Source organism: Cygnus atratus, chromosome 7, assembly GCF_013377495.2.
Source record: "Cygnus atratus isolate AKBS03 ecotype Queensland, Australia chromosome 7, CAtr_DNAZoo_HiC_assembly, whole genome shotgun sequence".
Classification (NCBI taxonomy): Eukaryota; Metazoa; Chordata; class Aves; order Anseriformes; family Anatidae; genus Cygnus; species Cygnus atratus.
In genome coordinates, this window is record NC_066368.1 from 19,003,990 (window position 1) to 19,019,300 (window position 15,311).

A 15,311-nucleotide genomic window follows, 5' to 3' on the forward strand; every position below is an offset into this window, starting at 1 on the left:
AAACTGAGTCAAGTGACAGCTTCTGGATTAAAGAAACTTTTGACCCGCCAAAGTAAACAGGGTTAATGGCATGATACGACATAACTGGTGGTAGAAGATTCTTTTCCCTTTGAGTATATAGCTCTACACTAACCCTAAGGTGTCTGTTCAGAGACGAAGTTACTAACTTCCTGAAGCTTAAAGCAATCAGTTCAGCCATAGATTATAAAACTGCTACAGGAATAACTAGCTGTTATTTTGCATTCTTGTGCTCTGTACTGGATCACACTAGAAGTTTACAAAGCTAGTCTTAAAGCAGCCTCAAAGACCTAAATAAAACACCATCATTGTCTATGATCATTACAGTTTTACTGAATGTGCAGTAGTAAATTCTTGTAAACAACCCCTCCTGAACTATTATTTTAGTTTGTCACACACCCTAGCCCACTAATAAGGACTCTGCAAGAGCCAAAACAAATGTCTCTCAGTGGAAGCTTCTATATAACAGAGACGCAGATGTGTTCAACACCTCATAAAAGCACACAAGGCTAAGTGTAGTCATCCTCCCTGAAAGAGCCACCCTTCTGGGTCTCAGGGGTCCAGACAGGATGCTCCCCCACCAACTCCCAAGATCTCCTTTGTCAACTCCCAGTGGTCCCATCCATTAATTGCATTAGGTGAAGCTCAGCAAAAGCTCGAAGTAGATCAACAGCTATCCAACCACAACAGCTATCCAACCACGGTAAGTGCATTTAGAAATAAATAAACGAAAGTCTGGTTTGAAAAAGAAATAGGAAAAGTGCTTCTTAAATGTAAATAACTAAACTTCAAGAGAAAGTGAAGTTATGTGAACCCAACAGAAGTACTCATGTATCCACTCATATCTAAATCTATAAGGTATTTGTAGGGCACTAGCCATAGCACAATATAAGCATATGTACTAATGATGATCATTGGCTACAGTATGCATAAGTGATTTATTAATCCCTTTTTTCCATTAACATCAGACTATGATCTCACTCTTGTGATAGCAAGCGCCCTCCATTTGCTAGAGACAGGTGAACCTCAACCCATTTGAAGATTCACTGCAGATGAGACAATCTCAAAGGATAAAATAATCTCAAAGGATAAGATTTTGCCCCCACTGAAATTAAAACTAAAATTCTAATAAACTTCATTGGGGTCTTAGATTTCCCAATGCTACTTTCATTTTCTTTTTGTCTTCCATCCTCAAGACTTTTGAAGTCCACTAAACAGTGCCCAGAGCCAAGGCTCTCCTAAAACCCAGCTTCCTTAAAGAATGTCTGCAATTAGGAAAAATATTATGAGGAAAATCTCCTTCATGGCAAACCACATTTTAGGTCCAAGCCTTATTATTAAACAAAGTAATCAGAGGTTAACAGGGACTAGATATTAAGAAATACTTCTTTACTGTGAGGGTTGTCAAACACTGGAACAGGCTTCCAAGCAAGGTGGTTGATGCCCCATGCCTGTCAGTGTTTGAGAGGCATTTGGATAGTGCCCTTAATAACATCATTAACTTTTAGTTAGCCCTTTAGTGGTCTGTCAGTTGGACTGATGATCTCTGTAGGTCCCTTCCAACTAAACTATTCTATTCTAACACCATCTTTCCCTGTGAAGCAATCCAGTCTCTCAAATCTCAGGAGTCTTGGGTTAGTTTACTTTTGAACAAAGGTGCAGGGCCCTCTTTATCTGATTGTACCAGTTTACCTTCTGTGTATTCTTGCTCTGTGCTACAAGAACAGAGATATTACAGTAGGACCACACCATTTCTTCTCTACAGTTGAGAACAATAGGCATTTCTGTAGGACACTGAGAAAATCATTTCTGTGTACTTCTTGGCCATGGGTGGTACACAAGCCCATTTCTCTTCAATAATTCTTTTTCTCCAGATATTTTGAAATTATTGCAACCAGTTACTAAAAGCAAGAGCTTGGTAGCTGCAGCCACAAAGACAAAATCTAGTAAATTCACATGGCACAAGAGGAAATTGTTTCAACAGCTGCATTTTTGAAGGGTCCCAGATAGACGAACATAAACTGCAGCTCATAGCCTCTCTTTGCTGCACTGCTGGACAAACCTCCTCCTAGTCTGTATCTATGCAGTCTGGCATGTCCTAAGGATGGTATCACAAACGTTGTGAGTTCAAACATAAACATGCAGGCATTTCACACTGTGCTATAGCCAAGTAAAATGAAATAGCCAAATGACTAAAATGGACAGCTAGGGCAACAAAGCTGATGAACGGCCTCTAACCAGGTCCAGATGCTTTTCCTTTCTGCATAATTTGAAATCTAACATTTCCAGGCACTACATGCAGTTCAGCTCTTTTCCCTCCAGCTTGAACTTGCATGCTGGAACCAAACATTATGCTAATGATCTCCAAGGACCTGGCACTGCTGTTGCTTAGGAACAAAAGTTTCACAGGCTGTGGACAGAGAATTGAATAGAGGCACTGTAGCTGGGGAAGTCCTTTTTACCACTCTCTTCCCCTCAACACTCACATACACAACGGTTCCTTGAAGGGCTGCCATTTTCCTTCAAGGAAGTACGATTCAGTATTTACAGGCCTCTGAAAGGAAATTGTCCTGCGCTCTCCTGTTTTACAAGCTGAAAGACTGACTCGTTACTCAAGGAAGAGCAGACCAGAGGACAACTGCACGGTAACAGAACATGAAGGCTCATCCCACACTACTGAAAAATACTATCAGCTTGTGACATCTGTACCTTGGCTTTTAAAGTCCTCCTAGCTGCTAGCCGGTAAGACCTCGTGCAGGGGGGCAGCCTGACAGAATTGCTGAGATGAGAATATTTTTGTTTATCCTTGGTGGGCATTGGTTTTATAAGTGACCTTGCACTGTGTGATAGCACAGTGGCTCTGAAGTCATCTAGAAAAGTAAGAAAGAAAGAAATCCCTCATTATCTATTTGTTCATGGTAGGATTTAGTCTAAAACAGCCTGTTAACAAGAGACTACATCTAAGATAGTCAGTGAATTAATCTCTCTTCCACAATAGGTCGTATCCAACAACAAAGAAGTGGTAACAGGCTCGTAAGCAAGGAAATAAAATCCTCCCCTGGTTGGAACTGCTTGGCTTCATGCAAAATCATTCACTGTATGAATGCAGGTTTTAGTTTTTACACGGAAGTATCTCCACAGAGCTGGAACACGTCACCTCGCTGACCTCCCGATCCCAGAGCAGTGCCGCTGGACCAGGCAAGCCCACTCTGCAACATGCAGACTTCCAGAGTGAGGGGAGAGAGAGAAAACTTTCTTCACAGGCCAGTTTAAGAAGGGATCAGGATGGTTCTGTTCAGCTTTGGGTGCAGTGAAGTAGGAAGCAGCAACCTAGGGGAGGAAGAGAACAGGGAGAACCACAGAGGAGATCTTGAAACACCCAGTGTCACGGACAGAAGGCCTGTCTCTTCCTGCCAGCACTAGGCTGAGAAAGGAAAGAGAAAGGTTCAGGCGGAAGATTGTGTACCAGGGTCCTAATCTGTATTCTTCCAGCACTGGATCTCCTCCTTAGGGCAGGCCTAAGCTACAGTGGGTCATGGCAGGGCCCTGTGCAAGCCTTCCTTGCCTCACAGCCCTAGTCCTGACGCTCAAGGTCTGTTCCCAGCAACACAAAGCACCACAGGCAGTGTGATACAATAGACGTAGATTTTCTCGTAGTTTCTCTGTCAGGTCAGCCTCAAAGCTCTGGACCTGTGAAACATTCCTAAAGCTCTAGGCTTTTAAAAGTCCAATCCAGACCGAAGACTTTGCCAGGTATGGATATAAAGGCAAAGAGTTTCCCAGTCAAGATCTTCTTTACCAAAACCTTATCAACCTAGAAATGCAGCACCCTCATCCTTGGGCAAAGGCCTGCCAGCAGCTCGGAGTGTCAGAGTCTAGAGAAAACTACAAGTAGAGTTTCCTCTTGGCACCACCATTTCTTAGGCAGTGGGGCACGCATGTACCTTTCCCTCTGCTAGCACCAAAGATGCACTGTGAGCATGAGATTGAACAGGCATAATTAAAATTTACAGCAAGGAGGGCTCCTGCAATTCCTGAATTTTTAATACCAGTGGCTACAGAACTGGAGCCTTCTTATGTGGAGCTAAAGAGAATGAGACACGGCTAAGTAAGCTCCATTATCTCCAGCTACAGCCCTGCGAAACACTGATAATTAGTTTACAAGCATGCAGAGACAAGAGAGCTATTCATACCCTTCAAGCTGTCTGGTGCGCTGCAGTGTTCCTGCAGAACTCTAATGCTAATCCCTGTCTCCAGGAATGAAAATAAGTTTTTTTTTTTTTTTTAATACATTTGAAACCTGAATACTACTTTTAACCCAAAGGAAATAGCCCTTAGAAAGTGTCAGCACACTGCAGGGACACGTTTTCCTGATCAGTACACCTTAGAGGTCCAAGGTAGGATTTTTAAAAATCCAACTAAAAGAGACATGACCCAAGTAGTTAAATCATTTTAAAGTCTGGGGCATTACGCCATGCATCATACTAAGTGATCTGTCTTCAGGAAAATTAATAATCTGTCTGGACTTCTAAAAGCCTGAAGGGCCTAGGTTCAAATTTTATGACAAGTCAGCAAAGGTTCATTGACAGAGAAGTACCCAAAAGGTTAAATTGTACTGCTACTTCTTACCAGCCTCATACCTTCAGCATTCAATCTTCTGCACCAGACTCCCTCTAGTGTTCACAGGTACACACAGCACAGAGTAATACCGGGACTGGGAACCAGCATTAAGAGAGCTGCGCAAAAGGCTGATTTTATTTATCTATTTAAATTAAACTGTTTGGGATCAAGGAGAGCAATCCTCCCATCCCCTTCCGCTGGATTTTCAATGAAAAGTTACAAAAAAAATCAATAGAAACTGAACAAAATGTTTTCTGAGAGTTTTAAAGATGTTTTGAAAAGCATTTAAAAAGATTATCATTTTGAATTTAGAAAAAAATTATGTATTTCTTGCCAAAGTGTAAGGCAGTTAACCTGAAGATCTTTTTCCATCAACTCCTTAAAATATGAGAATTGTGATTAAAACAACCTATTGTTTTGGTCTCCAGAACTTCCTGCACAATCCTGGTCAAATTATTTAAGCTAACATCCACAAAGATGGAGAAGTGCATAATTTTCCATAGTAGAGTATTTCTGTGCTTCAGTTCCCAGTCTACACTATGGAAGGAATAGCATAGATACTGCCCTTGGAGCACTGTAAGATTAAACATAGCAAAAAGTGAGAGGCCTTGAGGTATAATAGTAGTATAACCCCGTAATTACTGATGAGAGACAGAAACGTGGGTGTAAAAGATTTAACTGTGTTTAAGTCTTTTTATAAAAAACAGAAAGATTCAATTTTGGAACATACCCTCAGGGCAAGACCGACCCCACTGTGATGCTTCTAGAAGCACTTGCCTCATTACAGAGCTCCCAGGAGGACAGATAGTAACTGGCAGAGATGTCCCTTGTTTTTGCATCATTTTTGGCTATGGCATGTAATTGAAAGGAGCTGAATACCATAGTTGTAGCCTCAGCTTCCCCATCATGTATTTGCACATGATTAATGAGTAGCCAAAAAGCCTGAAGGGTTTGTAACAAAGTCTTTCTAATAAGGAAATGTATTGTAGACAAATCCATATTTTGTTGCAATCATTCATCAAAGCTGTGATTTGTCTCTTCACAACTAAATGTCAGAGCACCCAGACCATCCCTATGATTAGCCAGTTTAACCCATGCTCCTCTCAGCACTCTGGCTGATAGAGACATTGTCATCCATTTCTAGGGGATCTTTTGTCACTAGCTCTAACTATTGGCTGTATTTGATGACCTTCAATTATACAGACAGATCACCAACCATAAGACTACAGTGGACTACTACTCATGCGGGCCTCAATTCAAAGCACATAGCATGTGCTTAGTATCAGTAATAACCAGAATTCTGACCAGAACACCTACATATATTTTTTGAGGGCAGGGCACCATCACCACAGGAGTCCATCTATCCCACTGCATGTGTGGAAAGACAAGGTTAGAATATCCACAGTTTGTCCTTGAGAGCACAGAGACACTGACTGAGGTCTTGTTTAACATATCATAAAGCAGCACAGACACTGACCCCTCCCTGTTCAGTCTGCCCTGCAGAAAATGTGTGAACTGCAAGCAGCCCTGGCAAACCTGGGAGCCCGCTAGGTTTCTGAGGTCCCAGTTGCAGAAAAAACAAACAAACAAACAAAAACCTTTAATCATTCATTCTAAACATTTCAGTTTTCAAGTCTCAGGTCCATTAAACAGGACATTTAACCAACCTATCCTCAGAGGCCAGACCTGAAAAGAAGGCAACCCATTGGTCTGGTAGAATAAGTACAATTTTGGATGGCTTCTTCTAATGCAGTCCTCAAGGGCTGAATTGAGACCCGTACATTTCAGCCAGGTCCTCAAAAACAGTGAATGGATAACAACACATTTTGTTCAGTTTCATTACGTGCTAGGCTCAAACCTGAACCTAGGGATGAAAGACAGCAAGTTTCACCCACTTAAAATATTTCTAATTTCATCTTGTAATACTTATATTGCTGTATAGTGCAATGCAAGTGTTATGATGCAATAAGATAACATTTTTAATAATTAGAATTTTACCTACTCAAAATACTTCTTTCAGGAAAACCTTTTAGAGCTGCAGCCCCAGGGCTGAAAAGTCCTGACCCTTAAAAAAAAACAACTTCTGAAGAGTCTTGTGGTCACATGTTAATTCATGACTAAGTCATTATTTTGTTTTTATTTAGGAAGTCACAGCCACTGGTTTCAAAGGCTTTGCTGGGATTCCCACACTTCATCCAGATTCTGGTGTGTTTCCCTCTCTGAAGAAATATGGCCAAGGGGAAAGCAAAAGGACCAAAAGGGAAAAAAATTACCTTGAAAATTGCCAAAAATTCCATCAGAATCTCTTATGATGGAGGGCGCCGTCTTGACTTAAGCAAGATGGGTATCACCACCTTTCCCAAGTGCATTCTGAAACTGGCTGATGTGGATGAGCTTGATTTGAGCAGAAACATGCTAAAAAAGATCCCAAACAGCATCGAGAAGTTTCAGAAACTGCGCTGGCTGGACCTGCACAGTAATCAGCTTGAAGAGCTGCCCAAGACAATAGGTACACTACAGAACCTTTTCTACCTGAATATTTGTAATAACAAGCTGACAACTAAAAGTCTGCCGGAGGAGTTGAACCTTCTCAAGAACCTTCGCTTTCTCAACCTTGGCTTGAACTGTCTTGAATGCATCCCCACCAGCCTTGGGGCCCTGCAGGAACTTAAGGAATTAGGTCTCTTTGACAACTTACTGACCACCATCCCGAACAGTGTGAGAAAGCTCCCCAAGCTCAAGAAACTGAATGCAGAAAGAAACCCTTTCCCTCATTCAATAAAAAAAGAAGAGTGTGTCGACCCCATCAAATGCACAGAAACGCTTTACTTAGTACAAGAGAAAGACCTGTGCCGTTCCTGCCTGAAGACATGTCAGGATGAGAAGGACAAGATGAACAAGTTAAAGAACATAATACCCAGCCCCTCAAAGGAGCTCAGCTTCCCTTTACTCCTTACGCCCAATTCCACTGCGAAGGATAACCAAGAGCAATGGAGATTAAAAGGTGAAGATCCCTGAAATCTACCAAGCGCTCCACAGGCCACATCCCATACAATCCAGCAAAAACTAATAAAAAAGCTGTCCTCCTCCATTTTTCTGCAGTTCTCTTCATTTAAAGATACCCAGTTTTAGAACCAGATCTGAATAGTCTCTAAAACTAAGTAACTCAAGGTCAGCACAGAACATGCTCTGTCACCTCCCATTAGAAGAAAGCTTTCTTTTCCTGCAGTGGTAAAACGGAGGGACATCAAGTTGGAATCTCCACTGCACAATTACTATAACATGCCAAAACGTCTGTGTGCACATCAGTCACTGTCTGCTCTAAACATGCAATAAAGAGGCCATTATGTAGAAACATTATGGATTACCTCTCTAACCTCACCACACTGACTCTCTTTCCCACAGTAACCATCTGTGTAGACTTTACCAATAAAGTCATATTAAGGAGGTAATAATTATTAAATATGCACAGTCAGCTACTTAGTCCATTCCTCTTGCCTTCATATTGTGGATGCTGTACATTGGAATGCTTTTCAGAATTCTGGAGACACATTTCAGTCTTTAAAATAGGGGAAACAAACAGGTAAGTTTCTAGATGCATTTTTTTAAGGTAAGACTTATTCACACAGCTGCATTTGTTATCTACTGTTATCCAATGTTCCCTGGGTTTTACCTTATATTCAGGGAGTCTTCTGTTACCCCCTTTGACTTCAAAGCAGGTTGGAAAGAGCAAAATCTACAGAGATATGAAAGATAACATTACAATCATTTAAACAGTTATCTTTACACATTACATATGTATATAAAATTATATATGCATATAATCTATTAAATAATGTCATATTCTAACAGCAACTTTCCTCCTGAAGGATGTCACAGTATTTCACCTACCCAGAACAAAGCTGTGAGACAATACAGCAAAAGCATACATTTAATGTTAAGAAAGTGCCTATAGGCTAGATAAAAAGTTTGTTTCCCAGATAGGGCCTTGAATTGATATACAGGGCTATACCTTATGATCAGGTGGTTTAAGATGGTATTAATTAAACCCAGAGAAAGAGAACCCTCTCAGACATTTACCAGCCTCTTGGCAAAAAAAAACAGAAAGGAATACCAACTCATGTCTCAGTCATTCCTGTTTACCGTCACTGGGGGTTTATTGTATCAGATATAAAACCCCTGAGATACATAGGTTTGGTACCTGCAGCCAAGGGGCAAGACAGTCAGCTGAGGATGAAAACATTATCCTCAACTGTCTCAGCAAGACAACCTCAAGAGATGCATCTCAGAGCTAAGAGACAGCAAAGGTAAGCACTGAACAAAGCAGCTGGCTCTGGAGCAGGATCTGGTAATTCTAAGTAGCCACACTAGGCAGCCAGTTTAGAAAGGAAAAGTGGATAAATCTTTATTGGCTTTTTAAGCAATACTCCATTAGAAACTGTTCAGTGATTTCAGGAGCACATGGAAATTCTATGATTACTTAGAAATTAACAGTAACAGTTCTCAGTCCAAGCTACAGAATTTACCAAAGGAAATACTACATACTGAGGTATTTTTCCTGCATAAAGAACAGTGAAAGTAAATCTAATGTAATGGCCCAAACTGCAGTGAAGGGAAAAAAAAAGCAAGAAAAAGTGTATATCACTTTGTATTCTTACAGACAAATTCCATCAAAAAAAAGCACGTAAGGAAAAAAAAAGTCTTTCCTATATGAAAATTCTATTGTTAAAATTTACCACTATTGTTAAAATTTACCACTTATCCACACTAAGGATACAAAATCAGAGTCAGACTACAAAATACTGATACAAAATCAGTTTATTCCTAAAATATCTAATGGTACTTTGTGTGTTGGAAGAAAGAAGGAAGAAGCCTTCTTTCCTACAGTACCGTAAAGTGAGGCAGAGGCAGCTTTCTGATCTCAGTGAGATTGCAATTCCCTGGGATGCAGGGACGTACACCACAACACACCGCTGGGTGCTAGAAGAGCTTTACAAATGCATTAGTCCCCTTGATAAATCAATGGCTATATAATGCTCCAAAGAATTCACAAGTCAGCAAAAGGAAATTTTCATAGCTTTATGTCTAATCCATTAAAGAACAAGAGCTGGAACTGAAGAAAGAGCCCCTGGGGCAGCACAAAGACAGACATCTCAAGCTGGGATAAACAGGGACAATAGACAAAGAGTGTAACCTGGGTGTTCATATGATATTATGAAGTAGTGATTACCTCTTAAATATCTTATTTCGGTCGTTGTCATGGAATACAAGAAATCTGGAGTAGCCATTTTTGAAGAATATTTCCAAGGCGATCTCCTGGAAAGGGAAATCATTTACAGTTTGAAGAATTGCAGAGCTAATCCTAGTGCTGCAAGGAGTCCACTATGGCCTGCCCAATTCTTAAGGCCTTTAAAAAAAAAAAAAAAAAAAAAAGGGCCTTGACTTGGTATTAAGTGTGAAGCATAGCAAAATAAGCCTAATATTCCCAATTTCTCCAACTGTAGGGGTGGTCATACTGGGATGACCAAGAGTGCAAATGCTCCTGCGAAGCAAAACCAAGCTCCAGATACTGGTTTTATCAACCACCACCTCATGCCACTTCTGAAGCATTTCTGTGTTGAAATCTCAGTGTGATTAACGTTAGACTAGTAGCATTAACTTCTAAATAGTTGAGAAAGACAATCACATGAAGGGGAGACGCTAAATAAGAGCCCCTTTCAAACAGCACATGTGCTACTTCCTCAATGAATAGTGATCTGGATGGAAGTAACCAAACAATTTTAGTTTAGAAATGGAGGAGTAAGGGAAGTTTGACATTTATTACTGAGGCTTTAAATAAGCAAAATTGAAACCTTCAGCCTCTTTTTCCACTGTGTCCTCACACACATTATGTTGGGCATTTGCATATAAACCTGTAATTTACTCAGTGATCAGTCCCTTTTCCACCCCACCAAAGTCAGTCAAGTATAACTACAAATGATGCGTAGTGTCTAGGAACCCAGATGTGAGTTTCAGTCCAAACATGGCAGGTGTAATACAAACCTGAGAAGATAACTAAATGGCAACAGCCCATACACGTTTCATAAATTAAGTATAAAGCAGAAAGGCAATGTGAGAGCTGCTATGACAATAAACAGCTTGAAGCATTGGATCTGAAGCCTGGTTTTCCAAACCAAGTCTGCTCAAAGTGTGGCCATTACAGAATCAGGCTGTGTGGTTTCACAGTGTGTTGCTCTTAGCTTGGCTGTGTGCACGAATAGGACATCGGCTCTCTGCTGCTTTGCTGCTGCCTAAACAACTGATCCACCTGTCCTCTAGGGAAAGCACAAAGAATTACCTTTCTTCTTTTTTCTGTACTATTTTTTTTTAGAGCAATTTTTGGCATTGGGTCCTGGTGCAAGAATTTGAGAGTGCTACAGATGACTGAATTTTCAGGTCATTAATAGAAACAGATAATAATAAAACCACACACAAAACACAACTGAAAAAAAAAAAAAAAACACATAGAACCACCTATATCCTCCCCTTCCCACCACCCCTTTTTTTGTCCGAGGCTCATTCAATGACTACTTTTACTCATCTCCATTTTTTCACTTTAAGTCACACAAAACATTTCCATTTCACATTTTAAAAAGTCCAAAGGCATACGAATACATGAGAAGAAAGCAAGATTCCACTGGCAACTCTGAATTCATTCACAAAATGGAGGAAGAGGTGACAGTTCTGTTACTCCGGTTGCTCATCAATGATGTAAGAAAATAACCTTCATGCAGTTACTCAGAGCAAGATTTAACATTCCTGTACCTGCTTGGAGAGTGACCTAACCACCAAGACATAACATGCCCTGAATCAGGTCTGATCTACTAAAATTGGCCATTTTGCATACATAATTAAATATAAAATAAAACAGGGATGAGTGCCATACTGCATGACTTAAGACATTAATCAGCACCATTCTTTCAGTTTTCAAATTTTCTGAACGATTTCCTACTTTTCTGTTGAACTACCTTCCAAAAATGGACTAAACGAACAGGTACCTGTTTATGGCTGTTTCAAAACACTGTATTTTTGTCAAACAATACCTGTGCATTACTCTTTAGACTGTACCAAAATGCTCTAAAGCAAAATACAGGCTCTGATGTTGCAAGGAGCTCTACCTACGCTTCTTCCGTGATTCTCATCATAAGCTTACCTAAACGAGACAAAGCTAAAAGGGTACCAAGCCACTGGTAATGAGTAAGTTCTGGGTAACACAGCTAAAGGCTGCATTATGATTCAGATACTGACTCATATGCACAAGTTATTCCAAGAGGCCCGGGGTAGGTAAGTGACACATACTTGTAGCCCACTTATGTCCACCTCCACTGGTATATGGGAACTATTACTGAAAAATTAGACACTTACTGAGATCTTCAATCAAAACAGGACTTCAAGACTTATTTTCAAAAATATTGAGATGAACTGTAAAGAACATTATCAGCCTAACAACTAATGGGCCAACCACTCCAGTGAGGGTGTTTTTTTTCTGAAAGAAATCTCAGCAGAATTAGTGAAAATTATGTAAGTAGTTTTCAATTACATGCCATTACTGCTGCTGCAGCTTTCATTCAAATGACCAGGCATGTTAGTTCCTACCTGCAGAAGGAAGCGCATCAGACGAATCTCTTTTATATCATGATACAAGTAACGGGAACACACCTGGTCTCCCACAGCATGATCTTTATGACATAAGTTGAAAATGAATGGATCACTGATGCTGTGAAAAAAGGAGAAATAAGAAAAATGAATTTCAAACAAAGAAGATCAGAAAAACCTTTGTGAACATGGCAAGTCCTCTTTCTAAAGAAGAATAAAAATACTAAGAGCATGATCAACTGGGGTATAGATGAATCAAAGATAAAGGCAAATACTGAAGGAAGATTCTGTACTAGTACTTAATAAAAAAACAACAACAACTTGTGGAGGCTGAGGGTAGATTTGGAATTATTTTAACGTATGCAAATAGGCAGACAGCAATGTTTTGCACACAGTTAAGTCTAAAAGGTAGCAATGGAAGGAGTTCGGTGGGTCAAAGACAAGCATCATGTGGACATGCTGCTGCTATAAACAGCTATTAATTGGAACTAATAATTAAGCATTTAATTCATTATTACTTTAGGTATGTACATGTACTGCAACTGATATCTACAATCTATCCCACAACAAGTCCCATAAAAAAATCAACCCAAGTCATTTTATCAGATTCAGTCCAATCGATATGTAAGTCACCTGATCAGATTGACTGGTATTGGACTTAGTAAGAATCGGATGCAGAGCAGACAGACAGTCATGGAATAAAAACACTGAGTTACTCACTGTCCCACTGGGCTTTGCACATGAACACACAGTATGACCAAAGAGCTAAGTCTAACAGACTCATTTTCAATATTGATCAGTATCAATAAATCATGAGTCAAAGATGATAGCATTGTGCCAAATATTAATTATGATTCTCTCTGTCTTGGAGAAACAAGCAAAAACTTATTAGACAATGAAGTGAAAGGCTCTTGTAACGACTATTCCATATGAATAAAAGATGGGAGCCAGCCAGAAAGGAACATTAACAACACTTTAAAAGAACTGAAAAAAAAAGAAACGTGTTAGACTGCTCACCATCTCCATCTGTTGGAGTTGGGAGTCCTTAATGTACCTCCAAAGACTATGGACAAGCATCTACAGTGAATTAGGTTAAACAATTCTGCAAATATGGAAAAAATGGCAAACTTCTTGCTGTGCTAATATTGTTTTTGAAATCCCCCAAAGTCTGTGAGAAATCTAGGGCTGCATGTGTCAATTCTGTAGTTAACCAAGCAGATCTCTGGGAGGAAAGAATGACTCACCTGGACAAGCAGTGTCGTGTACAGTAGACCTCTTCTAGAGGGGATAATACAAAGCACTCGCAGATGTAGAAGTGCTCTTTGCCAAAGAGCAGCACTCCTTCCAAAGCTGTATGTCCCTGCACAACTGCCACAGAGCACTTGAAAGTAACCTAGTATGGAAGTAAGCGTAACAAAGCCAGGAGTGGGTAACACAAGAGACAGGGACAGCAGGGCGCAAAACCCAATGATGCAGAATGACATATTTGTACCAAAACAGCTGCCCTCTTGATTGGCAAATCTATACAGATGCTGCCACAAAATCACCATGTGATTGACAGTGCATGCCTCTCTGGCACTAGTAGTGGCAAAGTCTGATGTCCTTCCCCAACCACCCCCCCCCCCCCCCCCAGTAACTCTGCCCCTTCCCCATCTATCTGGGGCTGTATTTAGCAACATCACTATAGAACATAAGGGGCTTACAAATGTTGCGGAAGTCAGCACTGCAAACCCTTGTCAGCGACAGTGACTCTACAAAGACAGGGAGTTGAAGCGCTGGGGAAAGAGTGACTTACACAGCACCATGCATAAGAACAGTGGCATATAACAAATATACATATATTTACAATGCAGAGAAAAGGCAAATACTTTTGAAAATGAAATCTACACTTGAAAAAATCCTCCAAATTGATTCCAAGGAGCAAAAGCAAGGAAAGTATCTAATATTCCTGGTATTTATCTCTCCAAATCTGAGTAAAAAAAATCCTTGCATTAGCATTTTTCCTTCCTATATTATACAGGATACCAGTCAAAATATATGAGTCTATATGATTCTAGCTGCTTTAAAATAAAGATTTAGTTAGACATTCTGGAATAGTAAAAACAAAACAAACAAACAACACACCTTCCTTGGCATCCCTAAGATTCACCTCCTTTTTCTTACTCCTGAGCAAGCTAACTTGGGCCTTAAAATGGAGGAATTTCTAACCCACAATTTAGATGTGTTGCAAATTTTTCAACAAAATAGTTCTTCAGTATATATGCCAGTTCATAGAAAGTTTTCTTGGGATTTGACCAATTTTGATGGAGAAAAAAAGACTTTCATCTGGAACAATTTTTATGGCTGAGATGGTGCAGAAAAAAAATATAATAAAAAAAAAAAACACAACAGACCAACAGATAGACCAGAAGAGCCTAACGAATTGAAAAATTATGTGGGTTGTGAGAAACTTAAGAACTAGTTCTGATTTTAAATCAAGCAGTACTTCATTGAAAGGAATTTTCCTAACATTTAGAGGCAAGACGCTCCTTGTTCCTCTTGTGTGTTGATTCAATCTTCTACATATACTCAGTTCAAGAAAAGCAAACAGTCTACTGACTAGCAGAGTTAACTGGGAGGATGATCAAGGCCAACTCACTGCTATTCCAGGTTTGGACATGAACTTTGAGCTGGCATCTTCTACATTCCCAAGAAAGGATGCAGAAGCTGATCACCATCCTATTAGCCTACTCACAGGTGAAACACCCTTGAAAATCCCTTCATAATACTACAAAACTGTGAAATTCCCCAAACTTTAAAATCCTAATACTGGATTACACACTAAAAAAGGATTAGATCTGAGAAGTATTTACATAACAAGAACTTTGCTGGCTCAGAAATCTATTGCAATGTTTTTGAGAGAACGGATTGGCAAGCATGGAAGTAGCACAAAGCAGTTTATTCTTACAATCTCAATACTCTTACCTCTACCAAACTTCACCAGAACTAGGGTCCTGTATTAATTTTTTGCACATGCAAAAATGGCCCAGAAATAGCAG

The 15,311-nt window shown here is 40.0% G+C and overlaps 2 protein-coding genes across 2 annotated transcripts in view; one reads left to right on the forward strand and one right to left on the reverse strand.

Annotated features, from left to right (window-relative positions):
• WDFY4 (WDFY family member 4) overlaps nt 1-15,311 on the reverse strand; it is a 127,455-nt gene that overhangs the window by 33,530 nt on the left and 78,614 nt on the right. Inside the window, exons 44-47 of the mRNA XM_035538924.2 lie at nt 13,518-13,666; nt 12,274-12,394; nt 9,869-9,954; nt 8,312-8,374 (exon numbers count right to left, since the gene is read on the reverse strand). Of these exons, the coding sequence (XP_035394817.1) occupies nt 8,312-8,374; nt 9,869-9,954; nt 12,274-12,394; nt 13,518-13,666 (419 nt within the window). The remainder of the gene's footprint in view (nt 1-8,311; nt 8,375-9,868; nt 9,955-12,273; nt 12,395-13,517; nt 13,667-15,311) is intronic.
• Nucleotides 6,868-7,656, forward strand: LRRC18 (leucine rich repeat containing 18). Its single transcript, XM_035541303.1, has one exon. The coding sequence runs from the start codon at nt 6,868-6,870 to the stop codon at nt 7,654-7,656; it is 789 nt and encodes a 262-aa protein (XP_035397196.1).

Bases quoted from the DNA above. Each gene is read 5' to 3' on its own strand.
- LRRC18 (XM_035541303.1), top strand. From the start codon at position 6,868: ATGGCCAAGGGGAAAGCAAAAGGACCAAAAGGGAAAAAAATTACCTTG.